Source organism: Heteronotia binoei, chromosome 5, assembly GCF_032191835.1.
Source record: "Heteronotia binoei isolate CCM8104 ecotype False Entrance Well chromosome 5, APGP_CSIRO_Hbin_v1, whole genome shotgun sequence".
NCBI lineage: Eukaryota > Metazoa > Chordata > Lepidosauria > Squamata > Gekkonidae > Heteronotia > Heteronotia binoei.
Window position 1 is genome coordinate 156,188,582 of NC_083227.1, and position 26,359 is coordinate 156,214,940.

Genomic DNA, 26,359 nt, shown 5'->3' on the forward strand with positions numbered 1-26,359 from the left:
GCACACTGTCGCTTGGAAGCACTTTTTCCTCCCCCGGAGAATTGATTTTTAATAACAACGTCGATGACATGTGGCGAGGGTTGTAGCTGACACCAGAATTTTGTAGACCATAATAAATCAAATCAATCTGGAGGCTTCCAAATGCACAGAACTCAGAAAGAGAGGCACACTCCGTTCGTGCTTCAGCTCACTTGTGCACAGGAGTCAAAGTGCTCCCATGTTATCTCTCTCCGAGCAAAAACCTACTCCGAGTTTATGACTAAGCAGGGCTTTCTGAACAAGAAGGGGACCAGGAACCGAATTCATGAAACTGGGTCATACTGAGCCTTACATTCTTGCCCTGGCCCGTGAAAACAAGGGAGTTTTGATTTGTTTGCTTTAGCCTTTGCACACTTACAAATAAACATTATATGCTCGTTAATTGAAGAATGGGGGTAGTGAATTTTCTCCTAGCTATACCCTGCAAATTACATCCTGCTAGTAACGCTTTCTAGCATATGCATATGCACGGAAGTGATTAGAAAAAAGATGCATGGTTCAGCATGGAACGGATATCCATGTAGGAAATCAAGTGTGTTGTAAGTAGCTACCAGTGGCACAACAAATCCCCACACTGCATTACACTACATCCTGTTGTGCATCATATGCTGATGACATCCGTATTTCTTTATTGAAGCCTCCAGAAGCAGCTGTTCTGGGCCAGTGTCTTGTCCGTTCTGGGCCAGTGTCTTGAGGCAAGGAAATCTGGCATCGGCTACTCCACACCTTATCTGAGCAACATGCTATTGCATGACTTTTGCAACTTGGCTAGACTTTTTTCCTTGAAAAGTCTGTGAGGAAAGGGCAGAGGCTGAGAACCTGTGGAATGTTGGTTATAGTGTTAGATTAGTAAATGAGAGCCCCAATCTCAAATCCCTTCTCTGCCGTGGAAACTTGCTTGTTGGCCTTAGGCTAGTCACTGGGCGTTTTCTCACTTACCTTACGCCGGAGCGACATCCCTCTTCACCGCGCAGCGTCTGTGTGGATTTCGCACTAATTGCTCTGCAGAACCCGGAAGAGCCGCAAAGTCCCGCGGCTTTAGCGTCGCAAATGTAAACTTGTTTTTGGCGGTTTACATTTGCGACGCAAAAGCCGCGGGACTTTGCGGCTCTTCCGGGTTCTGCGGAGCAATTAGTGTGAAATCCACGCAGGCGCTGCGCGGTGAAGAGGGACGTCGCTCCGGAATAAGGTCAGTGCGAAAACGCCCACTCTCTTTCTCTTAGCCTTATTTAGCTCATTGCGTTATTGTGAGGAGAAAATGGAGGAGAAAAGAATGCGTACTCCGTATACTACCATAAATGCTATTGAAACTGAAACAAATGTTAATCAGTGTGTTTTAGTTAATATTTTACTGGAGCTGTATAATCTTTTAATTTTTTATCTGTATTTTTTATATCATATGTTTTACCTTTTTAGGTCCCTCTAGATTTTTACAATTTTTCTGGGGGTGTTGTTGGTCTGCATTGTACTGTGTATTTGGTCATGGACCGTAATAAAGCAAATTGAATTGGAATGATGTCAGCTGCTTTGGGCCACTATTGGTGGGGGAGAGGGTGGGGTATAAATGATGTAAATGAATAAGCGACATAGCTGAAGACTGTGGGGTGCAGCTAAAAGAATTCTTGGTGAATGGGAAGGAGAGAAGGAAGCAGTGAAACAAGAGAGGATATCAGGAGTCCCCAGAAGGAGAGAAAGAGGAAATAGTGTGGAGAAGGAGATGCAGGGGGAAATGAAGAGGCCCTCACACGTCCTTGCAGGTTCTCTATTTGTTAGGTTCTCCATTTTCCTTTCTATAACCATAATCATTTTAAAGAAGAAACAATGAAACAATGAAATTATATCCCTGAACCATTTTAGGTTAAAATGATAAAGCTGCTAAAATAAACTGTTTCTTATATTTTGTATCCAGTGGATCCTGGAGAGTGGCTTTAAAAAAAAATGGTGTGTGTTTTAACGTTGCTTTTGGTGGTACGATATCCTAATGCCATGTTATTTCCTCTTCTCTTAGGACTCTTCACGGCAATGATATTTCCAGTGTCCCTGAAGGGTCTTTTAATGATCTTGTGTCACTTTCCCATCTGTAAGTATTGTTCCCTTCAATAGACTACCGACACTTTACAAATCGTTTTGCCAAATGGAATTTATACGGCTCTTTTATGTTGCAGCTCCATTTGTATGCGCAAGCTGCACGTTTGATACAGAATTAAAGCAGGGCTGCATGGGTGTATCTTTTGAAACATCAATCAATGTGTGGAGCCAAATTTAATGTGACAAAGATTATAAACTTGAACAGAAATTTCTGAACTTCTATATCAGATTCAAATGCCGAGGTATTAACCATCCAGCTGGATGTTTGTTTTCAATAAATCATTGAGAAGACCAGCTGGATTTCCGATGCTGCCTGATTGCATGAATGGATGTGCAAGTAATGAGTTGTACTGACTTGTCTGCAGGACAGATTGTTAAATTTATAAGCTACTGTCTCCAAATGTACTTTTTACCCACATGATAGGGCTTGATAACAATTCCACCTTTTGAGATAGAACAATGTTCTGTGATGAAGTTTGTAGTGCAGATAGGGTTGCCAATCCCCAGGTGGGGGCAGGGGATCCTCCCGTTTGGAGGCCCTCCCCCCACTTCAGGGTCATCAGAAAGCGGAGGGAAGGGGAGGGAAATGTCTGCTGGGAACTCTGTTATTCCCTATGGAGATTTATACCCATAGAAAATCATGGAGAATTGATCCATGGGTATCTGGAGCTCTGGGGGCCCTGTTTTTTGAGGTAGAGGCACCAAATTCTCAGTATAGTATCCAGTGGTTCTCCCCAAAATACTCCCTAAGTTTCAAAAAGATTGGACTAGGGGGTCCAATTCTATGAGCCCCCAAAGAAGGTGCCCCTATCCTTCATTATTTCCTTTGGAAGGAAGGCATTTAAAAGATGTGCAGTCCCTTGAAATGTGATGGCCAGAACTCACTTTGGAGTTCAATTATGCTTGTCACACCCTTGCTCCTGGCTCCACCCCCAAAGTCCCCAGATATTTCTTGAATTGGACTTGGCAACCCTAAGTGCAGATCAGAGGAAACGTCATTGCAAAGTGTATATTCTTTGGTGGGGTGTGCATGCTTTCTTTTTCATTTTGTTTTAAAAACATGCTTGTTTTAATTATTGAGCCCGTTTATTTAACTCCTCCTCTGTGATGTACTGTGCCTAGAACCGGGACCAGTGCTTCTGCTGGCTAGGCCAATCCCAGCCAGATAGAGAGTTAACAGAACATGATGAGTGATCAGGAATAGAATCTTTTCTTCCTGCTTTCCCTGAGTTTTTCTGACGTGTCAGAGGTGTAGCACCTTGGGATATGTAGTTCCCACCAGGGCCGGTGCGTGGGGGGTAGGCAGCTACCTAGGGAACTACCCTGCCTGGGGGTGCCACCAGGCACCCCCTTACTCCCCTTTGTTCTTCCCCAGCCGCCACGCTCTTTGGAGGCTTCCTTAGAAGAGAGCCAGTTTGGTGTAGTGGTGAAGTGCGCGGACTCTTATCTGGGAGACTGGGTTTGATTCCCCACTCCTCCACTTGCACCTGCTGGCATGGCCTTCGGTCAGCCATAGCTCTGGCAGAGGCTGTCCTTGAAAGGGAAGCTGCTGTGAGAGCCCTCTCCAGCCCCACCCACCTCACAGGGTGTCTGTTGTGGGGGAGGAAGGTAAAGGAGATTGTGAGCCACTCTGAGACTTTTCGGAGTGGAGGGCAGAATATAAATCCAGTATCTTCATCTACCTCACAGTGTGTCTGTTGGTGGGGGAGGAAGGTAAAGGAGATTGCAGAATATAAATCCAGTATCTTCATCTACCTCACAGTGTGTCTGTTGGTGGGGGAGGAAGGTAAAGGAGATTGCAAGCCGCTCTGAGACTCTTTGGAGTGGAGGGCGGGATCTAAATCCAATATCTTCATCAACCTCACAGGGTGTCCGTTGTTGGGGGGGGAGGAAGGTAAAGGAGATTGTGAGCCGCTCTGAGACTCTTCGGAGTGGAGGGCGGGATATAAATCCAGTATCTTCATCTACCTCACAGGGTGTCTGTTGTGGGGGAGGGAAGTAAAGGAGATTGTGAGCCGCTCTGAGACTCTTCGGAGTGGAGAGAGGGATATAAATCCAATATCATCTTCTACCTCACAGGGTGTCTGTTGTGGGGGAGGAAGGTAAAGGAGATTGTGAGCCGCTCTGAGACTCTTCGGAGTGGAGGGCGGGATATAAATCCAATATCTTCATCTACCTCACAGGGTGTCTGTTGTGGGGGAGGGAAGTAAAGGAGATTGTGAGCCGCTCTGAGACTCTTCGGAGTGGAGAGAGGGATATAAATCCAATATCATCTTCTACCTCACAGGGTGTCTGTTGTGGGGGAGGAAGGTAAAGGAGATTGTGAGCCGCTCTGAGACTCTTCGGAGTGGAGGGTGGGATATAAATCCAATATCATCTTCTACCTCACAGGGTGTCTGTTGTGGGGGAGGAAGGTAAAGGAGATTGTGAGCCGCTCTGAGACTCTTCGGAGTGGAGGGCGGGATATAAATCCAATATCTTCATCTACCTCACAGGGTGTCTGTTGTGGGGGAGGAAGGGAAAGGAGATTGTGAGCCGCTCTGAGACTCTTCGGAGTGGAGGGCGGGATATAAATCCAATATCATCATCTTCTTCTTCAAAGAGCATGGTGTTTTAGTGCAGTCTGGCTGCTCCTGGCTTGAAAGCAGCCAAGCGGTGCAGCGGGAAGCGGCAGCGTGGCAGCACTCTTGTGCGCCACCCGTCGCTCTCTTCCCCCCATGCCTCCCTGATGTCACTAGCACTAGATCACGCTGTGTGTGCGCACTATGCATGTGCGCAAAAAAAAATGGGGGGAGCACAGTGCAGGGGTCTGCTGGGAGCAGTAGAATCCCTAGCACCGGGCGTGGTTCCCATTATTAATGTCAGGCACCTTGGAACCACATTGCTCATAGTGCTCCGTAGTGTCAGGCCCCTTTCAGACAGTCCTTGTAATCCATTTCGGTAGCCGGTTGCTAATGGATTTTGTGGTGTCATTTCAGACACAACCATTTGACTAGCTTCTAACAGATTTTTTTTTTTTTTACCTTTTCATTCAAAGCCACTTGTGTCCAGCTAGTAAAGTGTGGTTAAGCAGTTCTTGAAGTAAACTGCTTTGTTCCATTTTCACCTCTTTTTGTGTTTCTGAATTGCTGTAGCGTGCTGTTCAAAATGTCTGCAGCGCTTCCAATATCATTTCTTCCCATATGGATCAGCAAGAAAGGATAATAATCCATGGACTTGACAAGTCTTCCTATCCTTTCTGTCACATCCTGGATGCATGCACCTAGTAGACAGCATACTTTTCAAGACAACAAGTCTGATCAGCACACTTTGGCCTCTACCCCTCTGAGCAAGGAATCTCCAATAACCAGCACCTTCCTCTTCCTATATTGAATTGCTGTAGTGTGCTGTTCAAAATGTCTGCAGCGCTTCCAATAGTGCCACGCTTTTTCCCTTGTCCTTTTTTGCTACGCGATCGTCCTTGAGCTTTTTAGCCGAGGAGAACTACCACAGACATAAATACCCTACCCTTTTTAAAAAGCTGTTAATTACTGTGATGTCAGGGTCGTTATTGTGATTTCTTTGAAATGGAGGGGTGCCAGGTTCTGTTTCATCCCCAGCAGGAGACTTTGGGAGATGGGAGTGGTGACATCCCCAATGCAGTGACATGACACAGAAGTGACATCATCTCGTTGGGGACCAGTGCCCTGCACTCCTGAACTCCAAGCAGCGAATTCACCGCTGGAGTTTTGGCACCCCCCTTCCCACCCCCCACACACACACTTCTTGCAAACAGCATTTTTAAAGGGCTACCTGGATCTGATTCCTTATAAGGCGGTTTCATGTGTTCATGCTACCCAGGCCCCCAGTGGCCTGATTCAGATTGGAACTGTAGTGTACAGGAAGAAGGGGCTTTAGACCTTCTTCTCTGTGCTGTTTCCCCCAACCTCAGATGGCATTAGGAAGTGCTTTTCTGCTCTGTTGGGGAAGCCTAGCATGTTCCTATGAGGCAATTAGTGGCTTCCTGGCCTTATTTCAGGTCAGGAAAATAGTGGAGGGAAGCTCTAAGCTCTTTTCTCACGTGCTGCTGTCCGGACGCAGGAAGGTATCCAGGAATTTATGGCACCAGCATGAAAGAGAACTGTGTCTATATGGGGTTGGGTGGGGAAAAGCAGATTATCTCTAAGAAAGAGAAAGCAGACGGAAGGTATGTTATGTCAGAACAAATGGAATGGTGGTGAAGACTGTTGTAGCAAGGAGTAAAATTTGGTAATAGCAGTATGGATCCAACCATCCTCCTTCTAGCATTTCAAAGGCTTCCTCCAACTTAACCGGCTTTTCCATTGAAGGCTGTTGTTAGAGATGTGTTTTCTGTTTTTTGACAATCTGGACATTTTGGTAAATGGGTCTTGCTTTTACAGTTTTGTAAATGCTATACTTTTTTTACTCAGAAGTGAATCCCACCAATTTTAGTGGCAACTGCTCACAAATAAGGAGCAGAGTGATAAATCAAGAAACTTTACTTCAGTGGTTCCTTCAAATGGGTATATTGTATTTAATTAATACATCTCTCTCTCTCTCTCTCTCTCTCTCTCTCTCTCTCTCTCTCTCTCTCTCTCTCTCTCTCTCTCTCAGTATTAAAGGATGTATGTGAGAGATCTATATTAAATAATTAATAAAAATGTTTTTGATCTGTAGGGATTTCTAATATAAATTGGGTACCGTGGCTCCTTTAAGGAAACATTGCCGCTGCACTTACTTAATTTTGATGGATGAACCCCTGCCAGTAATTCAACTCATGAACTCTCAGCATGAGTTTGTCTAGGACAGAGTCGTTCCATCAGTCACGTCTGTAGAACTGTATCAACAACATTAGCAGAATTTCATCTGTCAGTATTCACTCTGCATTTTTTTTTCCCAAAACATTTTTTGAGCATGAACTCTATTTTCAGAAATCATTTGTGTTATCGCTAATGGAAAAAGTCAACATCCAAAATTAATTTTGTTCATTTTTTTTTCTGTGTAAATAATTTCCTTTCTCTCTCGGAGCTGAGCCCAGCCTCATTTTTTAATGTGCATGTCTGAAATCATAGCTAAGCAGTCCCACAGAGTGAAAACTTAGTCAAAATCAGTCTAAGATGATTGGGAATTCCTGCTTTTAACCTTTCAACCGTTGTCCTAAATGTGACATTGGAGTTGCAAAGAATTTTTGCACTAATCACTTCCAAGTTAAACTGAAACTGATGATGGTTTTAGAAAAATATTCCAATAGCATTGCAGTGTGTAGTTATCATCTCAATAATTTCCAACGAGTCTCTGGGAATTAGGCACCTATTTCCTGTGGATATGCCTTTAATATACAACTACCTTGTGTTTGTAGTTGAAGTCAAAGTATAATGTAGAACATATTGAGTATGTCTGTATAATAAACCTTGTTGGGGAGAAAAGTGTGTGTTGGGTCAATGAAGGTACAGACCATAGAGTAATGGATTTTTCACCTTACTTACTCAGCCAGCAGAAGAAAGATGAGTTTTCATGTTGAAAGTGGGAAGCAGGGGAAAAGGCTTGGAGGAGAAGGCTGGAAAGGGGTTGTAATTTGTTGTGCTGGATATCTCAGAAACCAGCGGTAAAGACGAAATGTATGCTGATCATCAGCCAGTTTTATGCATATTTGCATAAAAGTTTAGTAATATAACAATTATGGGATAAATGTTTTAGAAACGTTCTGAACAACTTTTCTGCTTGGATTACAATTAGAAAAATTCCCAAAGGAAGACAGGACTTTAATTTGGTACTTGCTCTCAGCTGCTAGGACATTGCATGCGCAGCTGTGGAAACAAGGAAAAATACCAGAGAAATGGGATTGGATTGTGAAAGTTTTATTGTGGAGTGAGATGGACAAATTAACTAAAACTTTAAGAGACTATGATTTAGATATATTCAAAAAGGAGTGGAAGAAATTTAAAGGATATATGGAGAAAGAGTGGAAAGTAAAAAGACATTGGACAATTTTTTAGTATCAATGAGAAAAGAATTGAACTTTGATTGGTTAGCGATACCTTCATAATTGAACTTAAATTTATAACTTCGGGGAAGTCAAGTATTGGAGGGAGGAGGGGGTTGAAATATCATATGGGTTAGTATAGAAAAGAGGCAATTAAATATTGTAACCCTATGTTATTAGTAAATTGTTAAAACACGAAACGTTCCGAACAACTTTGTGGGGCTTGTTTTTACCTTTTCAGGGCACTTGGTACCAACCCCTTGCACTGCGATTGCAGCCTGCGCTGGCTTTCAGAATGGGTAAAGGCGGGCTACAAAGAACCAGGGATTGCACGGTGCAGCAGTCCGGATGACATGGCAGACAGGCTGTTGCTCACAACTCCGACTCACCGTTTCCAGTGCAAAGGTAGGTGTGAGCTATTAGCACCCAGTGCGTCTACTATTTAACACCATGCTGCTGGGGTGAGCTTGCTCTATATCATTGGACCCAAGTCACTATGGGTCATGAGTACGGCTGTAGTGGCAATTTCCACACACACACACACACACCCAAGTCTGTGGGAGAACTCTGAAAGCATAATAATGATAGTTCTGACACATCAGTCTTTGGTAGGGATGCCAGCCTCCAGATGGGATCCGAGGACCCCCTGAAATTACAGTTTATCTGCAAACTACAGAGATCGGTTCCCCTGGAGAAAATGGATGCATTGGAAGGTGGGCTTTGTGGCATTGTTCCTCACTGACTTCCCTGTCCCGCTCAGGGTCTATCTCCAAATGTCCAGAAGTTTTGTAGCCTGGATCCAGCAGCCTAGCCCCACCCCTCAATCCCTTGCTGGTTGAACATATGAAACTGCCTTCTACTGAATCAGATCCTGGGTCCATCAAGTCAGTATTGTCTACTCAGACTGGCAGCGGCTCTCCAGGGTCTCAGCTGAGGTTTTTCACACCTATTTGCCTGGACCCTTTTTAATTGGAGATGCCGGGGATTGAACCTGGAACCTTCTGCTTACCAAGCAGATGCTCTACCACTGAGCCACCATCCCTCCTACATATGAAGCTGCCTTCTACTGAATCAGACCCTGGGTCCATCAAAGTCAGTCTTGTCTACTCAGACTGGCAGCAACTCTCTGGGGTCTCAAGCTGAGGTTTTTCACACCTATTTGCCTGGACCCTTTTTAGTTGGGGATGCCGGGGATTGAACCTGGGACCTTCTGCTTACCAAGCAGATGCTCTGCCACTGAGCCACCGTCCCTCCCCAGGGTGCCAGGGTGAACCTTAATTCTGCTTAATTACTCTGAGAAAAATGCTTGCTCCTCTAGCAAAGGGGGGGGGGGAAGCCCTTTCACATTGCATTTGTTCACTTTTAATAGCATTTGTCATTGAAGAATCTTTCCATCTTTTCTGCGTAAGGAATCGCTCCTTTGCTTTCTGGCCTTGGGTTATATATTTTCAGCTCTGACATGAAGTCTTTCATGGAGTTGACACAAATTCTCTAGAGGTTCAGAAAAGTATCTCAGAAAGGAACTGCCTCTCCCCGTATGTGCCCTGTCAAGCCTTGTGCTCATCAGAGCAACAGTTACTGGTGATCCCCGTCCCAAAAGACGTCTGCCTACCCTCAACCAGGACCAAGGCATTCTTGGCCCTGGCCCCGGACTGATGGAATAAGCTCTCACTAGAGATCAGGGCCCAGTGGGACCTCTTACAATTCCACAGGGTCTGCAAGATTAAGCTTTTCCACCAGGCTTTCTCCTCAGAGGTTCGGAGGACATCTTGCCACTCCCAGATTTATCTTCATCGCTTTTTCCTTCTCTGAATTTTATACAGTAAAATTTGAGTGAAGCCCTCTTCTTGTATGTGGGGAAATGTGTGGAGGCTGCATCAGAGTATGCGTTTTTCATCATCTGACACCATTTTTTAAAATAAAAGCTACCGATTTCCCTAACCTTTGAATCCCTAGGTATTTTCTGCACGGGGACTAGCTGGTGTAGTTTCCCAGTTGCAGCTGTGGCTGCTGAGTGGCAACAGAGCTTCCGCACAGCAGGTTTCCCCGGTAGTGTTTTTTAATGGTGATTTGATATCACTATATCAGTAAACTACCACTACACCAAAATGTGCATCAAGTTCTGTGAGTTCCCAGCTTTCATTTTTTTAAATGTTAGCCTATAGACCATTTAATTGTGGAGATATTTTTCCACAGGAGCTAAATACTTGATTTTTTATTTTTATTTTTTACAAAAATGGAAGCTGGGGATTCAGAGAACCTGATGCATATTTTGGTATAACAGTGTATTGATGTAACACTGTTAAATGGCCAACAGAAAAAGAAAAACCCACTACAGGACAGAGAGAATATGCTACTGTGGGGGAAATGGCTGCTATGTGGCTAGAACCGTTAGGATCTGAAGTTTTCCACCCAGCCTTTGCCTAATCTTTCTGAAAACTTCAGAGCGAAGCAAGTTTGAGAAATATTGGAGAAGAGCTAGGGAAACCTCAGGAGGTATATGAATGCGCCATGATGTTGTAGGGTGGTATAGAAAAAAAAAAATTCCCCACAGCATCAAATTGGGGTTAAATGACCCATGTTGATACACCCAATATATAGGCTTTCTCAAAATCCATCACTGGTTGCAGATAGACACAATAGGACTCTAATTGAGCAAGTAAACAACCTTCTGCCTTTCAAACTGTTTGCTCAGATAAAACATATGTTTTCCAAATAATTCTTTATGAATGAGGCCCCCTTCTGTATGTGGAAAAATGGGTGGAGTCTGTGTGTGTGTGTGTCTGCACGCATGCATTTGTTTTAATGTGTTTGTATGTTTTTAATTAGGGTTTACATTTTCAGCCTATTTTTACTGCCTAAGGGGGTTAAAGAAAAAACACTGTGCTGTAAAGGAACATCTTACCATCCGTAAATAGGAAACATGATGCTCAAAACAGTGTATTGGAAATAAATTTGCATAAATGTCAAACAGTAACAAGCTATGTTGTGCTCAGACAGAGTTATTTCTGGTCTTTCTCTCTTGTCACCCTGGATCCCTGCCTGTCACTCATACTATATTGTCATTGCCCTACAAGAAGCAAAGGGCCCCCTCTCGCCTCTCTTTCCCCTGTAGATGAAAACATACAGTCAACAGGACTTTGTGCCGTGGTTCAGCTTTTATGGCTCACATTGCTAAATCGGCTATTTATTTTGTTACGTTAAACTTCCAGCTGACTCAAAAGAATAGACCTCTCCTTGTCTTATTCTTCTGTACACAACTACATGCTTTTACTAATAGGATCAATTAAAGTTTGTCGTGAAATCTGCCTGTCAGACCAATGGCCCCTCTTGTCTTCCTTGCTGCAGATTATTAACACTGTGAAAATTAGGGATGAAGAAACATTTCTGACTGTGCAAGTCAAGTGAAGAGGGATTTATTGCCCATTCTGCTAGTTCGCGTGATGATTATATTTGTAATGTGCAGGTTTCCCTTCATTTTGATGGTTGCTGCTTACGTGACAACAGCTTGACAAATTATGGATGTTTCCAGTCATTTGCAATCATTATTTGATCTTATAAGAAATCCTTCTTTGTAGTGCAGCAGGCTTCTTCAGAAGGGGATCTGTGTTATTGTGCTTTCTTTAATTCATTTTTGGTACAAAATACCTGCATCCAGCATAATGAAGTAGATGCTCTTCAAAGTTCCAGGAGCAACATATACCCTTATACCAGCAATAAATACAGCTTATGGTTTATTAGGCCTATGAGGTGGTAGAAGTTCATCTGGATTGGCCTCCCCCGTAGGGCTGCCAAGTCCAATTCAAGAAATATCTGGGGACTTTGGGGGTGGAGCCAGGAGACTTTGGAGGTGGAGCCAGGAGACATTAGGGGTGGAGCCAGGAACAAGACGGTGACTAGGGTTGCCGAATCCAATTCAAGAAATATCTGGGGACTTTGGGGGTGGGGCCAGGAGACTTTGGGGGCGGAGCCAGGAGACATTGGGGCGGAGCCAGGAACAAGGCTGTGACTAGGGTTGCCAACTCCAATCCAAGAAATATCTGGGGACTTTGGGGGTGGAGCCAGGAGACTTTGGGGTGGAGCCAGGGGACATTAGGGGTGGAGCCAGGAACAAGACGGTGACTAGGGTTGCCAAGTCCAATTCAAGAAATATCTGGGGACTTTGGGGGTGGGGCCAGGAGACTTTGGGGGCAGAGCCAGGAGACATTGGGGGCGGAGCCAGGAACAAGGCTGTGACTAGGTTTGCCAAGTCCAATTCAAGAAATATCTGGGGACTTTGGGGTGGAGCCAGGAGACTTTGGGGGCGGAGCCAGGAACAAGGCTGTGACTAGGGTTGCCAACTCCAATCCAAGAAATATCTGGGGACTTTGGGGGTGGAGCCAGGAGACTTTGGGGGTGGAGCTAGGAGACATTGGGGGCGGAGCCAGGAACAAGGCTGTGACTAGGTTTGCCAAGTCCAATTCAAGAACTATCTGGGGACTTTGGGGGTGGAGCCAGGAGACTTTGGGGGCGGAGCCAGGAACAAGGCTGTGACTAGGGTTGCCAACTCCAATTCAAGAAATATCTGGGGACTTTGGGGATGGAGCCAGGAGACATTGGGGCGGAGCCAGGAACAAGGCTGTGACTAGGGTTGCCAACTCCAGTTCAAGAAATATCTGGGGACTTTGGGGGTGGAGCCAGGAGACTTTGGGGTGGAGCCAGGAGACATTGGGGGCAGAGCCAGGAACAAGGCTGTGACAAGCATAATTGAACTCCAAGGGGAGTTTTGGCCCTCACATTGAAAGGGACCGCACACCTTTTCAACGCCTTCCTTCTACAGGAAATAATGAAGGATAGGGGCACCGTCTTTTGGGGCTCATAGAATTGGGGGGGTATTTTGGGGAGAGGCACTGGATGCTGTGCTGCAAATTTGGTGCCTCTACCTCAGAAAACAGCCCCCCCCCCAGAGCCCCAGATATCCACGGATCAATTCTCCATTATTTCCTATGGGAATAAGTCTTCATAGGAAGAAATAGAGTGCCCAGCAGAGATTTCTCTTTCTGATGACCCTGAAGGGGGGGAGGGCCTCCAAACCAGGGGATCCCCTGCCCCCACCGGGGGATTGGCAACCCTACTCTGTCATGCTTGGTCATGGTTTGTCCCGCTCTGCCATGCCTTGTTATGTTTGATCTTGTTTTGTCTCTATGCCCACCCACTCGCCTCAGTATTTGTTAACATCAACTGTTGCATACATGTAGAGATTGTGGAATGGATATATTAATTTGTATTGCTGGCTGCCGTCTTATTGTCTAAAGGCTGATGATGCATATATAGTGTTTCAGAGATTGCTTTACATTTAGGTTAATTGTTGCTTTTTGTGTCTACGTTGTTTTAACCTGCCCTGAACCTTGCTGTGCAGGGGAAGGAGGGCTAGAAATCAAATGAAATAAATAAGATTGCAGAGAGAATATTTTGAGCTACAGTATATTTTTCAGCTATACTCATTTTCCTTTTCAGGGCCCACTGATATCAATATCGTGTCAAAGTGTAACCCTTGCCTATCCGCTCCATGTAAAAACAACGGGACTTGCAATAATGATCCAGTGGATTTTTACAGATGCACTTGTCCTTTTGGCTATAAGGTATGAGAACAGCTGGACTATGCTACTAAATTAAATGCGATCGCCTGTTGACTGCTTAAGGAGGCAGGGCCGGAAGAGTGTAGCAAACAGTCTGCACCGGTGCCTACCCGGTCCACAAAGCTGATAGGGAACGGTGAGAGATGTGTATTTACAACAGGTGATTTCTTGAGATAACTGCAGACGCGTGTGGAGGAAGGAAGAATACTTCTTGGGCTCCCAATTGTGTGCTACAGTGCCTAACCGGAGAAGTCAATATCCAGATGGGAACGATAGGTGTGCATTTATTAGGATACAAATCTTTTTCTTTTCTATTCGGCCTTGAGTTTTGGATATAGTAATCATATCGGGCTGCAAACCTAAAACTGTAGTAACGTGTGTATATACCTAATGATTATGGCACAAGACTTGCAGATATAATAGATCCGGGCATAAAGGGGAAAGAACATACAATAGCCGAAAGCGACTTGGTCGAAACTGGATAAGCTCCTCACAGCCCGCATCTATATTTTTGCTACAGATTTTGAACAAAAGGGATATCTGACAAGTTTAAATATATAACCGTGCAAAAGAATCACTTTCTTGTTACCAAGTTGATCCCCACCAGAATGTCATGCTAATTCAGTAACAATACCTTGTTCCCCTCTCATCAGCCAGCACAAAACATATCTGTCCATCTGGAAGCTATTTCCTGAATCTGCCCTCTCCGTATGTGTTTGATCTAGACCTGCAGAAAATTGTGTATGGAGGAGTGCATCGCTACAGCAGTGAAGTGGCCAGACCCTGATCCAAGTATGAACTTCAGCAAAAGAGCTGAAGGAGTTTAATTGATTAGTCAGCAATGCAACTAAAATATCTTCCTTTTCTGGTTCATAATCACAGAAACAGCAGGCCCTTAGCTGCATAAATTGCCATATGTGAAATGTATCACTGATCTAACTGAAGTTGGAATATTAAATTATGTAAGAGCACTGAACTAGCTCTTTTTTTTGCAACATAATTCTTCGGAAATTAGGGTGTAATAGACAAATGAAGTTGAGGTATTAATTTAATTTAATCCATGAGGTGGACTCTAATAATCTAAATTGTAGCTAATCCATAAAGGGTTTAGGTGGTATCGGCATAAAATCTTCTACTGTTCCTGGGTCAACACTTAAGTACCATATCAAATATTCAAAAGACATTTTCCAAAAACATAGTGCATTATAGCACACAATAAACCCAGTTAACTCTGGTGTAGTGCAAGTTTGGTGTAGTGGTTAAGTGTGCGGACTCTTATCTGGGAGAACCGGGTTTGATTCCCCACTCCTCCACTTGCACCTGCTAGCATGGCCTTGGGTCAGCCATAGCTCTGGCAGAGGTTGTCCTCGAAAGGGCAGCTGCTGGGAGAGCCCTCTCCAGCCCCACCGACCTCACAGGGTGTCTGTTGTGGGGGAGGAAGACATAGGAGATTGTGAGCCACTCTGAGACTCTTCGGAGTGGAGGGCGGGATATAAATCCAATATCTTCATCTACCTCACAGGGTGTCTGTTGTGGGGGAGGAAGGTAAAGGAGATTGTGAGCCGCTCTGAGACTCTTCGGAGTGGAGGGCGGGATATAAATCCAATATCTTCATCTACCTCACAGGGTGTCTGTTGTGGGGGAGGAAGGGAAAGGAGATTGTGAGCCACTCTGAGACTCTTCGGAGTGGAGGGCAGGATATAAATCCAATATCTTCATCTACCTCACAGGGTGTCTGTTGTGGGGGAGGAAGGGAAAGGAGATTGTGAGCCGCTCTGAGACTCTTCGGAGTGGAGGGCGGGATATAAATCCAATATCTTCATCTACCTCACAGGGTGTCTGTTGTAGGGGAGGAAGGTAAAGGAGCGTGTGAGCCACTCTGAGACTCTTCGGAGTGGAGGGCGGGATATAAATCCAATATCTTCTTCATCTTCCATATGGGTGCTGACTATAGACCACCTCTACCATGTAAACAACTGGAGAACTAAGCAAATTCTGCTTAAACTTGATGCAGACTAGATATTACAAACATTTCCAATCCATTGAAAAATCCATCGTGAACCCATTATTGCTGACTTTTGAGGTTAGAAAAAGAAGATTGTTAACATATAATTAATTGCCTTATACTGAGTGAGACCATAGGGTCCATCTAGCCCAGTCTGGTCTCTTTTGACTGGCAGAAGCTCTGCTTCCCCAGCCCGACAGTCTGAAAGTCTTTATCCTGGAGACGCCAGACAATTGAACCTAGGTTACAAACAATATATGCTCTTTCACTAAAATAGGCTCCTTTTCAAAACATTATAAAACACTATACAGATGGGAAGCCCTATCCTAAGACTTTTATGCTGACAGTGTATCGCCATGGCACTGGTAGTTGGTGTCCTGTAGTCCTTCTGCAGAGGGGAGAGAGGTGGTACAAACACCTCTTGACAAGGTTCAGACTGCATCGCAGTCACACCAGAGATCATAGCGACACCACCAACATCCACCAATCACAGAGCAGAATGCCCGTGATCACCCTCACACAGCCTCAGCCACTCCCTGCCGGTCAGTGCAGCCACAACCCCCTTATTTACACAGCCATTGCTTGCATACAGAGCATCAGAAACGAGGGAGAAAAGAGCAGTCGGTCGCTAAAAGATCAGTGGCGCAAGCAGTGGGAGTCTAGAGTTAACCCACTCTTGCAAACTCCACAGATGCGGGTTCAAGTCCAGTGCTGCAACCAAATTCTTTTTTGCCAAGGAAGGCTGTGACTGCCTGCAAACTTAGCCAGTATCCTAAGTTGTACCGGTTTTGGAGTGTGGGGGAGGTGTGATTTCCCCCCCCCCTCCCTATGGGATGACTTCAAGCTACACCAGAGTTTTCAGTATCATAATGCTGCATTGGTGTGAGGAGCATAGCTGGGACTGGAGATGCTTAAGAAGCCAATGAAGTCCTGCTTTCCTTACGGTACAGCCCAGATGCCAGCCATGTCTGTGTGCACAGAGGTTACAGTGATGCTAGACTTGTGCAATTTGCTGCCGGTATACCTGCAAGATACCCCAGCATAGCACTTAACCACCATTCTAAGCCCTATCAAGCTGGGTCTTAGGATGGCACTCTATTAGGTCTGGACATTTTAAAAAAATTGCAACTGGGTACTTATAAAGCCTTGAATTCAGAGAGAGCCCATTGGCATGTACAAATTCATTTGCATTTCCATTTACGCTTCCACTTGCCACATAGAATCAATTTTCAAATGAAATAATAATTTCAGCAGTGGCTTGGCAGATGGCAAGACAGGGGAACTGTTTTTTAAAGAATGTTTTCGACCCAAGCCCATGCTTTTCCCCCACACATGGAGCTTCCCTTGGGCTCTTTTGTGTCATTGCAAAATATTTATAAGCTTTGAATATGATAATAAAGGCCATTTGTTTTTTAGGACTGAAAGGAGGATTTAATGTTGTGGTCAAACAGGAAATTGGATGCATTTAATTGGTGTTAGTATACAATGCCAAATAGTGCTATTAAAAATAGTAAGAGGAGAACATTGAGTATGGACATATGGACATATGAAGCTGCCTTATACTGAATCAGACTCTTAGTCCATCAAAGTCAGTATTGTCTTCTCAGACTGGCAGCGGCTCTCCAGGGTCTCCAGCTGAGGTTTTTCACGCCTATTTGCCTGGACCCTTTTTTGGAGATGCCAGGGATTGAACCTGGGACCTTCTGCTTACCAAGCAGAAGCTCTACCACTGAGCCACCGTCTCAGTATGCTACTGCTTTATCACCACGATCAGCAATGGGGACGTTTGTTAATGCAGACATTTGTTCACACGTATTAGACTTCTGTGACACCCTAAGTCTTCCTTAGTCTGTAGCTAGTGGCTTTTATAGCTTATGGGAGAGACGTAAAGGTTAAAGCTCTGCGGTACCTTTGATTCCATATAAAATATATAACTTTATGATTTCTTTATACACCTGTCACTGAAAAAAATTGCAATTACGTTTTCCTGTCACACATATACATCATTTTCTCTTGTCTACATATATTGTGCTTATACTTGCACAGTATGGACATAATGTGAATCCCACTGGGTTTTTTAAAATCCCTCTTTGATCCAGGATTGTGTTCTGCAATTGAAGATGGTTCAGAATGGGGCAAAAAAAAAAATCTTAGATGCCATTCATCCGTTCTCCCCTAAATAAAACCACATTAGCAGAATGTATAGTGGTTATGTTCATCAGCACAGGAACACAGTTGTGGCTGGCTTGGCAGCAGGAGGTGTGACCTAATATGCAAATCCTGCTGGCCTTTTGCTTAAAACTCCCCTATGTGAAACAATGGTGATGTAAGGGGGTGTGACCTAATATGCAAATGAGTTCCTGCTGGGCTTTTTCTACCCCAAAAGCCCTGTTCATCATTATCTTAAACATGAAAACAGCCTGTTAGCTGAGTAGCTTTGGGTAAAAACAACATCAAGAACTACGCTATGAAAATATGGATCAGTTAGAATTTAAAAATATAAAGCAATAAACACATAGCCAAGTAACCAGGACTTTTTTTTGTACAAGGAATTCCTTTTCATATTAGGCATGAACCCCTGATGTAGCTAATCCTTCTGGAGGTTACAGTAGGCCCTGTACTAAGAGCCTTGTAAGCTCTTGGAGGATTGGCTGCATCAGAGGTGTGTGCCCTAATATGCAAAGGAGTTCCTGCTACAAAAAAGCCCTGCAAGTAACAGACCTAATTACCAAAATGGTTACTATAAAGTTATTTGCATTGTGACTCTTTCAGTGCTCTTAGCAGTAGAAGAAGAAGATATTGGATTTATATCCCGCCCTCCACTCCGAAGAGTCTCAGAGCGGCTCACAATCTCCTTTACCTTCCCCCCCCCCCACAACAGACACCCTGTGAGGTGGGTGGGGCTGGATAGGGCTCTCACAGCAGCTGCTCTTTCAAGGACAACCTCTGCCAGAGCTATGGCTGACCCAAGGCCATGCTAGCAGGTGCAAGTGGAGGAGTGGGGAATCAAACCCGGTTCTCTCAGATAAGAGTCCGCACACTTAACCACTACACCAAACCGGCTCTCCTGAGACACATGGAAAGATGGGATATAAATATTGCTCTTAATTAATTAATCCTAAACAGACTTGGAACTCATCTAAGTTTGTTGAAATCTGGTCTTTCCCCCACCCTTTTGCTTAAATAATTCAGTCTTTAAATGTATGTTTTAATTTCCAATAGGCGTAGGACAGAATATGCTGCGAGCTTTATCATTCAGAATCCCAACAGGAAACAACTACCCTGTTGGGAGAGGGAGAACTTGTAAGCATCTCACCCTTAACTAAAAAATGTATACGTTTCCATAAGAACCAGTAAATAATAGAGTAAGTGCTACACTTCAAAGCCTCTTCCTGTGGATCACTATAGCCACAGTTATGCACAGCAGGGGAAATCTAACCATGGAGAAACAGGAAAGTGTAACTCTGTTTTAGACAGATTCAAGGAGGCAGCCGTGTTGGTCTGAAGCAGTTGAACAAAGCAGGAGTCAAGTTTCACCTTTAAGACCAACCAATTTTTATTTAGAACGTAAGCTTTCGTGTGCTCTTAAGCACACTTCGACAGACGAGGAATCCAGCACAGTGAGCAAAGCCATACATAGCTGGTAGGCAGCAGCCCAGAATGTAACATGGTACAGATTTAAGAACCAATGACAGCGCAGTAAAATTATCTGGTACGCAGTTGTTTAGAATGTAAAATGGTACAGTGACAGAATAGTAAAATTAACAAATTGAGCAAACCTTTGATCTGAGCATGCGAAAGCAACAAAACAGTAGTATGTCAAAATGTGAGATTGTCTGTCAATTACAGTGGGAGATGGGTTCAATATATGTAATGGGATAAGCAACCAAAGTCCCTGCTGGATTCCTCGTCTGATGAAGTGTGCTTAAGAGCACACGAAAGCTTACGTTCTAAATAAAAATTGGTTGGTCTTAAAGGTGAACTTGACTCCTGCTTTGTTCATCTTTTTTAGACAGTAAATAATTCATTGGTTATTGGTATAAATTTTACTTGTTAAATTCTGTATCACTGCTGTTAGTGCACATCCAACCAGTTCTGACAGGTAAAAAGATAGAATTCCAAATCAAAGCTTATGTACTTTTAGATTGTGGGTCAGATTCTTACTTCATTTTAATCAATTTTCATAAAACTGAGCAGAATTAGTTTCACGGAGTGAGCCACTTGTGGAAGACGGTTCGTTTCCTAGCAAAACCCTAGAAAAACCTACTAATTGATCATGAAATGCAATTATCGGGGTTTTGCCTCTGGAACTTCTACTGACCTGCTCCTAAATTTCCCTTTCAGTAAATGCACAGATGCATTCTGTACATCCAGATTCAATGGCTTGGCTTCCTACCAGCTGAGCAGACCTTCCTCTTCTCCCACTGTATCCCCAGAGCTGCACTGCTGCTTCAGGGTGACAATCTCCCTTCTCCGCCAGGAATAGGATGAGGAAGTTAGAAGTCTGTAGTGGGAGAAGGGAATCTGCCCTTATTACATTCACAGAAATTCTCTTTTGTGTTCCAGTCCCCAAAGAGCAAAGAATAAGAAGAAAACTGCTATTTGGACTCATGCAATTGAAAATAGCACTCTCGGTTCTCTGTATTTAACATATTATATAAACTTCCATTAATATCTCAAAACGTGGTTAGAATTTAGATATTGAAAAAAATATATTTGTAAGTGTTCCCTATTTATTTATGCCTTGTTCAAGTTATTTATTGAAAGTATAGTGGTTAAATGTGTAGTTAGTTCAGAGCCAGTCAGCCCTGTTAAGATTTAGATTTATTGGATTTATATCCTGCCCTCCCCGCCGGAGCAGGCTCAGAGCAGCTCACAACATGTAAAAACAGAACAGTTCACATTACATTATTAAAATCATTAAAACAGTTAAAATATTCTGGTGCTAATGTCAGTTTACACTATTAAGTATTAATACTAGGGTTGCCAAGTCCAATTCAAAAAATATCTGGGGACTTTGGGGGTGGAGCCAGGAGACTTTGGGGGTGGAGCCAAGATCAAGGCTGTGACAAGCATAATTGAACTCCAAAGGAAGTTCTGGCCATCACATTTAAAGGGACGGCACACCTTTTCAATTCCTTCCTTCCATAGGAAATAATGGATAGGGGCACCTTCTTTTGGGGATCATAGAATTGGACCCCTGGTCCATTCTTTTTGAAACTTGGGGGGTACTTTGGGGAGAGGCACTAGATGCTATACTGAAAATATGGTGCCTCTAACCCAAAAAACAGCCCCCCCCCAGAGCCCCAGATACCAGCAGATCAATTCTCCATTATTTTCTATGGGAATAAATCTCCATAGGGAATAATAGAGTTCCCAGAAGACATTTCCCTCCCCTCCCCCCGCTTTCTGAGGACCCTGAAGCAGGGGGAGGGTCTCCAAACTGGGGGATCCCCTGCCCCCACCTGGGGATTGGCAACCCTAATTAATACAGGTAAACAGGAATGTTACGGTATGGTTCAATCTTCTAGGGATCTAATTTTCAGCTGTGGGCGTATTTCGTTATTAAATGGGAAATACCCAGACTTCAAATGGAAGGTTCAGAATTTGGGGAGTAGTTTATATAAGAAATATGGTAACCCAACTATTGGCATTACTTTCAGTGCCTTTCCTGTCTCCTAATAGAGGACCCTAGAAACAGTAACTTGAGAATTGACCTTTATAAAAGAGGATGGATGGCCACTAAAAACCAATGGCTTGCAGAGCCTTTTTGTAAGATTTTTTAAAATTAAATTTTCTCTTATTAGAAAGTGCAGGAAATATCGTTTTTGTTATATGACTCTATATGTTCTGTATCCTAGAAATATTTTTGCTGGTTAACATTTCCCTTTAAACTGCTCTTAAACTCATTACAAGTCAATAACTGTTAATTTGATACTGTCAAGAGAAAGAATGAAAAGAGTTTTCCATTCTATGTAAGTTGAATACATAACCCAGTATAATTAAATATAATATACAATACAATTTAAACAGGAAATACATTGCATTTTTCTTACATGACAGTGGCCAACATTTATGTTGGATTCAAATTACTTCAAATTAAGGGAAATTTAAACTGCCTAGAAACAATGAAAACTGTTCACATAGAGTGTCATGGTTTCAAATTCTCTCTTATTGATCATGAACTTAAATTTCTGAAGAAAATAATTGGCAATTGCTTGTTTAAGGCAGGGGTGGATCTACTATGAAACTAATAAAGCTTAAGCTTCAGGGCCCCTAATTCTGGAGGGGCCCTGAAGTAACTTTTATTTAAAAAATGAGTGAATTTTTCAGCCAAATCTATTGAGTTCTTTAAAAGTGTTTGTTATTGAAATAAGGCTGTTTTAGTGACAGAATCTTGTTGGATGTTGTCCTCTTGTTGCTGGTTGAGAAGGGACCCCTGTAACAATTCAAGCTTCAGGGCCCCCAAAATGTAGGTCCACCACTGGTTAAAGGCACAATAACTTGAGGATTTACTTATCTGATCAAATGTCTAGCAGTAACCACATTCTACTAGGAATCTCACAAGTCATCCTAAGCAATCTATTAGGAATCTCACAAGTCATCCTCACTGTGGCCCTAAGCAATCTTCCCTCTAAGCGGCAGAGTCTTGCGAGCAAAAATTCTACTTCGTGAGCTACTGGCATTAAAGTTGTGAGCTGCTGCATAAATTATTGTGCTCTGGGTCATCCTTCCTGAGCTAAAACAAATATGTGTGAGCTGGAGGCTAAAAATCTGTGAGCTCGCTCACACTAACTCAGCTTAGAGGGAACTCTGGCCCTAAGAATTTTTTTCCCCAGGAGTAAGCCTAGACCTGCTTAGGATTTCTCCCTACAACGTTCATTTTTGTATGAGAGCGAGAGCAGAAAACTAACCAGTATTCATTAACTTCTCTTGATAGGGTCGAGACTGTAGCACGCCCATTAATGCCTGCATTCAGAATCCTTGCCAGAACGGAGGGACATGCCATCTCACAGACGCAAATCAGCAAGGATTCAGGTATTTGAAATACTGTAATAAGGACGTTTTAACATCTACTCTGCCGTTGAAATAGGACACAATCCAGGAAAAGCCAAGTCTTTCTAAGTTTCATTGATTTCAGTACAAGAGTTAAGACACAATTAAATAGTTCCCACTGAAATCAGTGAAGCTTGAAAGTGCTTAACATTGGCCATATCATGGCATTCATTTTCTTTGTGATATCTTGTTACTTCTAAGAAAGGGAACCTTGTTATTTTTAATGTGTTCTGTAAGCTGGTTGGCCTGTACACTGTTGTGTGTTGATCAAAACAAATTATGTTTGTCGCATTTTTTTCAAGTATATTTCTTTAGGGATGGTTTCCATCCTCCCTTTCTTATCTTCCGCTTAGTAAGCATTTGCAAGGTGTTCTGCTCACTGGCATGAATAGTTGCAGTTTTTAAAGAAACTATACATTCTGGAAGGCTATGCTAGGTTCATCGACCTATCCATGTGGTAAATGGTGATGAAAAAATCAAGTCACAGCTGGTTTATGGTTTTCGAGGCAAAAGCTATTTAGAGGCGTTTTGCCATAGCCTTTCTCCATGTCACTGCAATGGCAAACCACCCCGTAAAAAAGTCTGCCGTGAAAACACTGTGATGTGACGTCACCCCAGAGTCAAAAACGACCGGTGCCTACACAGGAGACCTTTCCTTTCTTTCCTTTCCTTCTCCATGTCACAACCCTGGTATTACTTGGTGGTGTCCCATACAAATATTATCCAGGACTGACACAGCTTAGTTTCCAAGATCGAACAAGAACAGGCTACCTTCAGCTATCCAAGCGTATGGCAGATAGTCCAATGAAAATGTTGACTAAGTGTATGGCAGCAACAAAGAAAACAAACTGTCAACTCTGATATAGTGAGTGAACTCGAGGCCCCGAGTGCATCTTCTGGTTTGATCCTGGATCATTTCACTTCACTCAGCTTGGAGGAAGTCAACAAGATTCTTTGTACTGTACGTCCCTCTACCTGCGATTTGGACCCATGTCCGTCCTGGTTGATACGTGCTTGCCTGACGGAATTGTGAGCCCCATTGCATGTGGTTATCAACAGGTCCTTGATTGAAGGAACCTTTCCCACACCCCTTAAGGAAGCGGTGGTATCTCTGGACCCAGCCATATTGGCAAACTACCGGCTGGTGTTGAACTTGCCCTTTTTTGGGTGAAGTTATTGAGAGGGCAGGGGCAGTACAGTTACAGGGATTTTTGGATGATGCTTCTGTCTTAGACCCATTTCAGTCCGGCTTCCGGCCCGGCCATGGGATGGAGACAGTACTGGCCGCCCTCGTGAATGATCTCTTGAGACATCTAGATCAGGGCAGCTCAGCAGTGCTGCTGTTGTTAGAACTGTCAGCTGTGTTTGACACAGTCGACCACCAGCTCCTGTCTCGCTGCCTCGCTGATGTGGGGATTCAGGGGTCTGCCCTTCAGTGGCTTGCCTCTTTTCTCCATGGCCGGGGACAAAGGGTGAAGTAGTATAGGGGAGTAGTTGTCCCAAAAGCACCCTCTTGTATGCGGTGTCCCTCAGGGGGCGGTTCTCTCCTTGATGTTGTTTAACATGTGCCCTCTTGCCCTAATTGTCCAGAGATATGGGCTGGGTTGTCACCAGTATGCGGATGACACTCAGCTCTATCTATTGTTGGTAGGACAGTCCAGCTGTGCCCTGGAAGATCTGGACCTGGCATTGCAAGCCATGGTGAAATGACTCAGGCAGAGTCGATTGAAATGGAATCCAGTGAAGACAGAGGTCCTGTGCCTAAGTCGCAGCGGCCTAGGTGGGGAAATCTCCTTGCCAGCCTTTGATGGGACGCTATTTGCACCAGCATCAAGGGTCAAGAGCTTGGGGGTGCTCCTGGAGCCTTCGCGGACAATGGAGGCCCAGGTAGCAGCCACTGCCAAATCCACATTTTACCATCTTAGGCGGATAAGGCAACTGGTTCTGTACCTGGAGCGCAACGACTTGGCAGCAGTGATCCATGTGATGGTCTCTTCAAGAGTAGACTACTGTAATGCCCTCTACATAGGGCTGCCCTTGACTTAACTTTGGAGGCTGCAACTGGTGCAAAAAGCAGCAGCCAGGCTGTTAATAGAGCTACCTATACCAGTTTGGAGAGTCAGTTTGGTGTAGTGGTTAAGTGCATGGACTCTTATCTGGGAGAACCGGGTTTGATTCCCCATTCCTCCACTTGCAGCTGCTGGAATGGCCTTGGGTCAGCCATAGCTCCGACAGAGGTTGTCCTTGAAAGAGCAGCTGCTGTGAGAGCCCTCTCCAGCCCCACCACCTCACAGGGTGTTTGTTGTGGGGGGAGAAGATATAGGAGATTGTAAGCCAATCTGAGTCTCTGATTCAGAGAGGAGGGCGGGGTATAAATCTAAAATTCTTCTTTTTCTGTATGGGAGCACATTCAACCTGCGCTGAAAGCCTGTGGCGTTGCGGATTCGCTTCAAGGTGCTGGTTATAACCTTTAAAGCCCTATATGGCCTGGGACCTGTCTACCTTCGGGACTGCCTTTCCCCATATGTACCCCAGAGAGCACTACGTTCAGGGTCTCAAAATCTCCTTAAGATTCCTGGACCGAAATGAGCTCGATTATCCATCGCTAGAGCTTGAGTGTTCTTGGTAATAGCCCCACTTTGTGGAAAGCTCTCCCCAAAAACATCAGGGTCCTGCGGGACCCGCCATAATTTCGCAGGGCCAACAGTCTCACTGAATTAATATAACGGAATTCAGAAATTCTTGGACTTCTTGCCATCTTGGACTTTTAATGAATGGCTTAATGACTGCTGATGTATCAGTGTTTTATTATATATTTTATTTTTAATATGCTATGTTTGTTCATTGTTAATGTTTTTAAACTGCTGTTAGCTGTCCTGAGCCCGTCAAAGCTATTAGGGCATTGGAGCATATTCTGTATGGAGAAAGGCTAAGGAGACTGATGCCTTTTCAGTTTATAGAAAATATAATTTTCTATAATATAACAAGTCATTAACTTCTGGGATTCATTTCAACAGGATGGAGCGATGGGCACTGTGATGAGGATTCTTGTTTGTTTGGATGCCACACTAAAGGTTTGGGGAAGAAAAACACTACTGAGAAACTTTTTCTTCCTCTCCCAAAATACTATAACTTGAGGGCATCCAGTGAAGCTGATGGTCAGCAGGTTCAGGATGGACAAAAGAATATGCGACTTTAAACACAAAGTGATTAAAATGTGGAATTCACTGCCGGAGGATGTAGTGATGGCCACAGGAGTAAACAGTTTTAAAAGGGGATTAGAGAAGAAGAAGAAGATGATGATGATATTGGATTTATATCCCGCCCTCCACTCCGAAGAGTCTCAGAGCGGCTCACAATCTCCTTTACCTTCCTCCCCCACAATAGACACCCTGTGAGGTAGATGAAGATATTGGATTTATATCCCGCCCTCCACTCCGAAGAGTCTCAGAGCGGCTCACAATCTCCTTTCCCTTCCTCCCCCACAACAGACACCCTGTGAGGTGGGTGGGGCTGGAGAGGGCTCTCACAGCAGCTGCCCTTTCAAGGACAACCTCTGACAGAGCTATG

The 26,359-nt window shown here is 44.0% G+C and overlaps 1 protein-coding gene across 1 annotated transcript in view; it reads left to right on the forward strand.

Moving 5' to 3' along the window:
- Positions 1-26,359, forward strand: part of SLIT3 (slit guidance ligand 3) — an 884,772-nt gene that overhangs the window by 725,020 nt on the left and 133,393 nt on the right. Inside the window, exons 24-27 of the mRNA XM_060240620.1 lie at positions 2,048-2,119; positions 8,352-8,515; positions 13,607-13,731; positions 22,674-22,771. Coding sequence (XP_060096603.1) covers positions 2,048-2,119; positions 8,352-8,515; positions 13,607-13,731; positions 22,674-22,771 — 459 coding nt within the window. The remainder of the gene's footprint in view (positions 1-2,047; positions 2,120-8,351; positions 8,516-13,606; positions 13,732-22,673; positions 22,772-26,359) is intronic.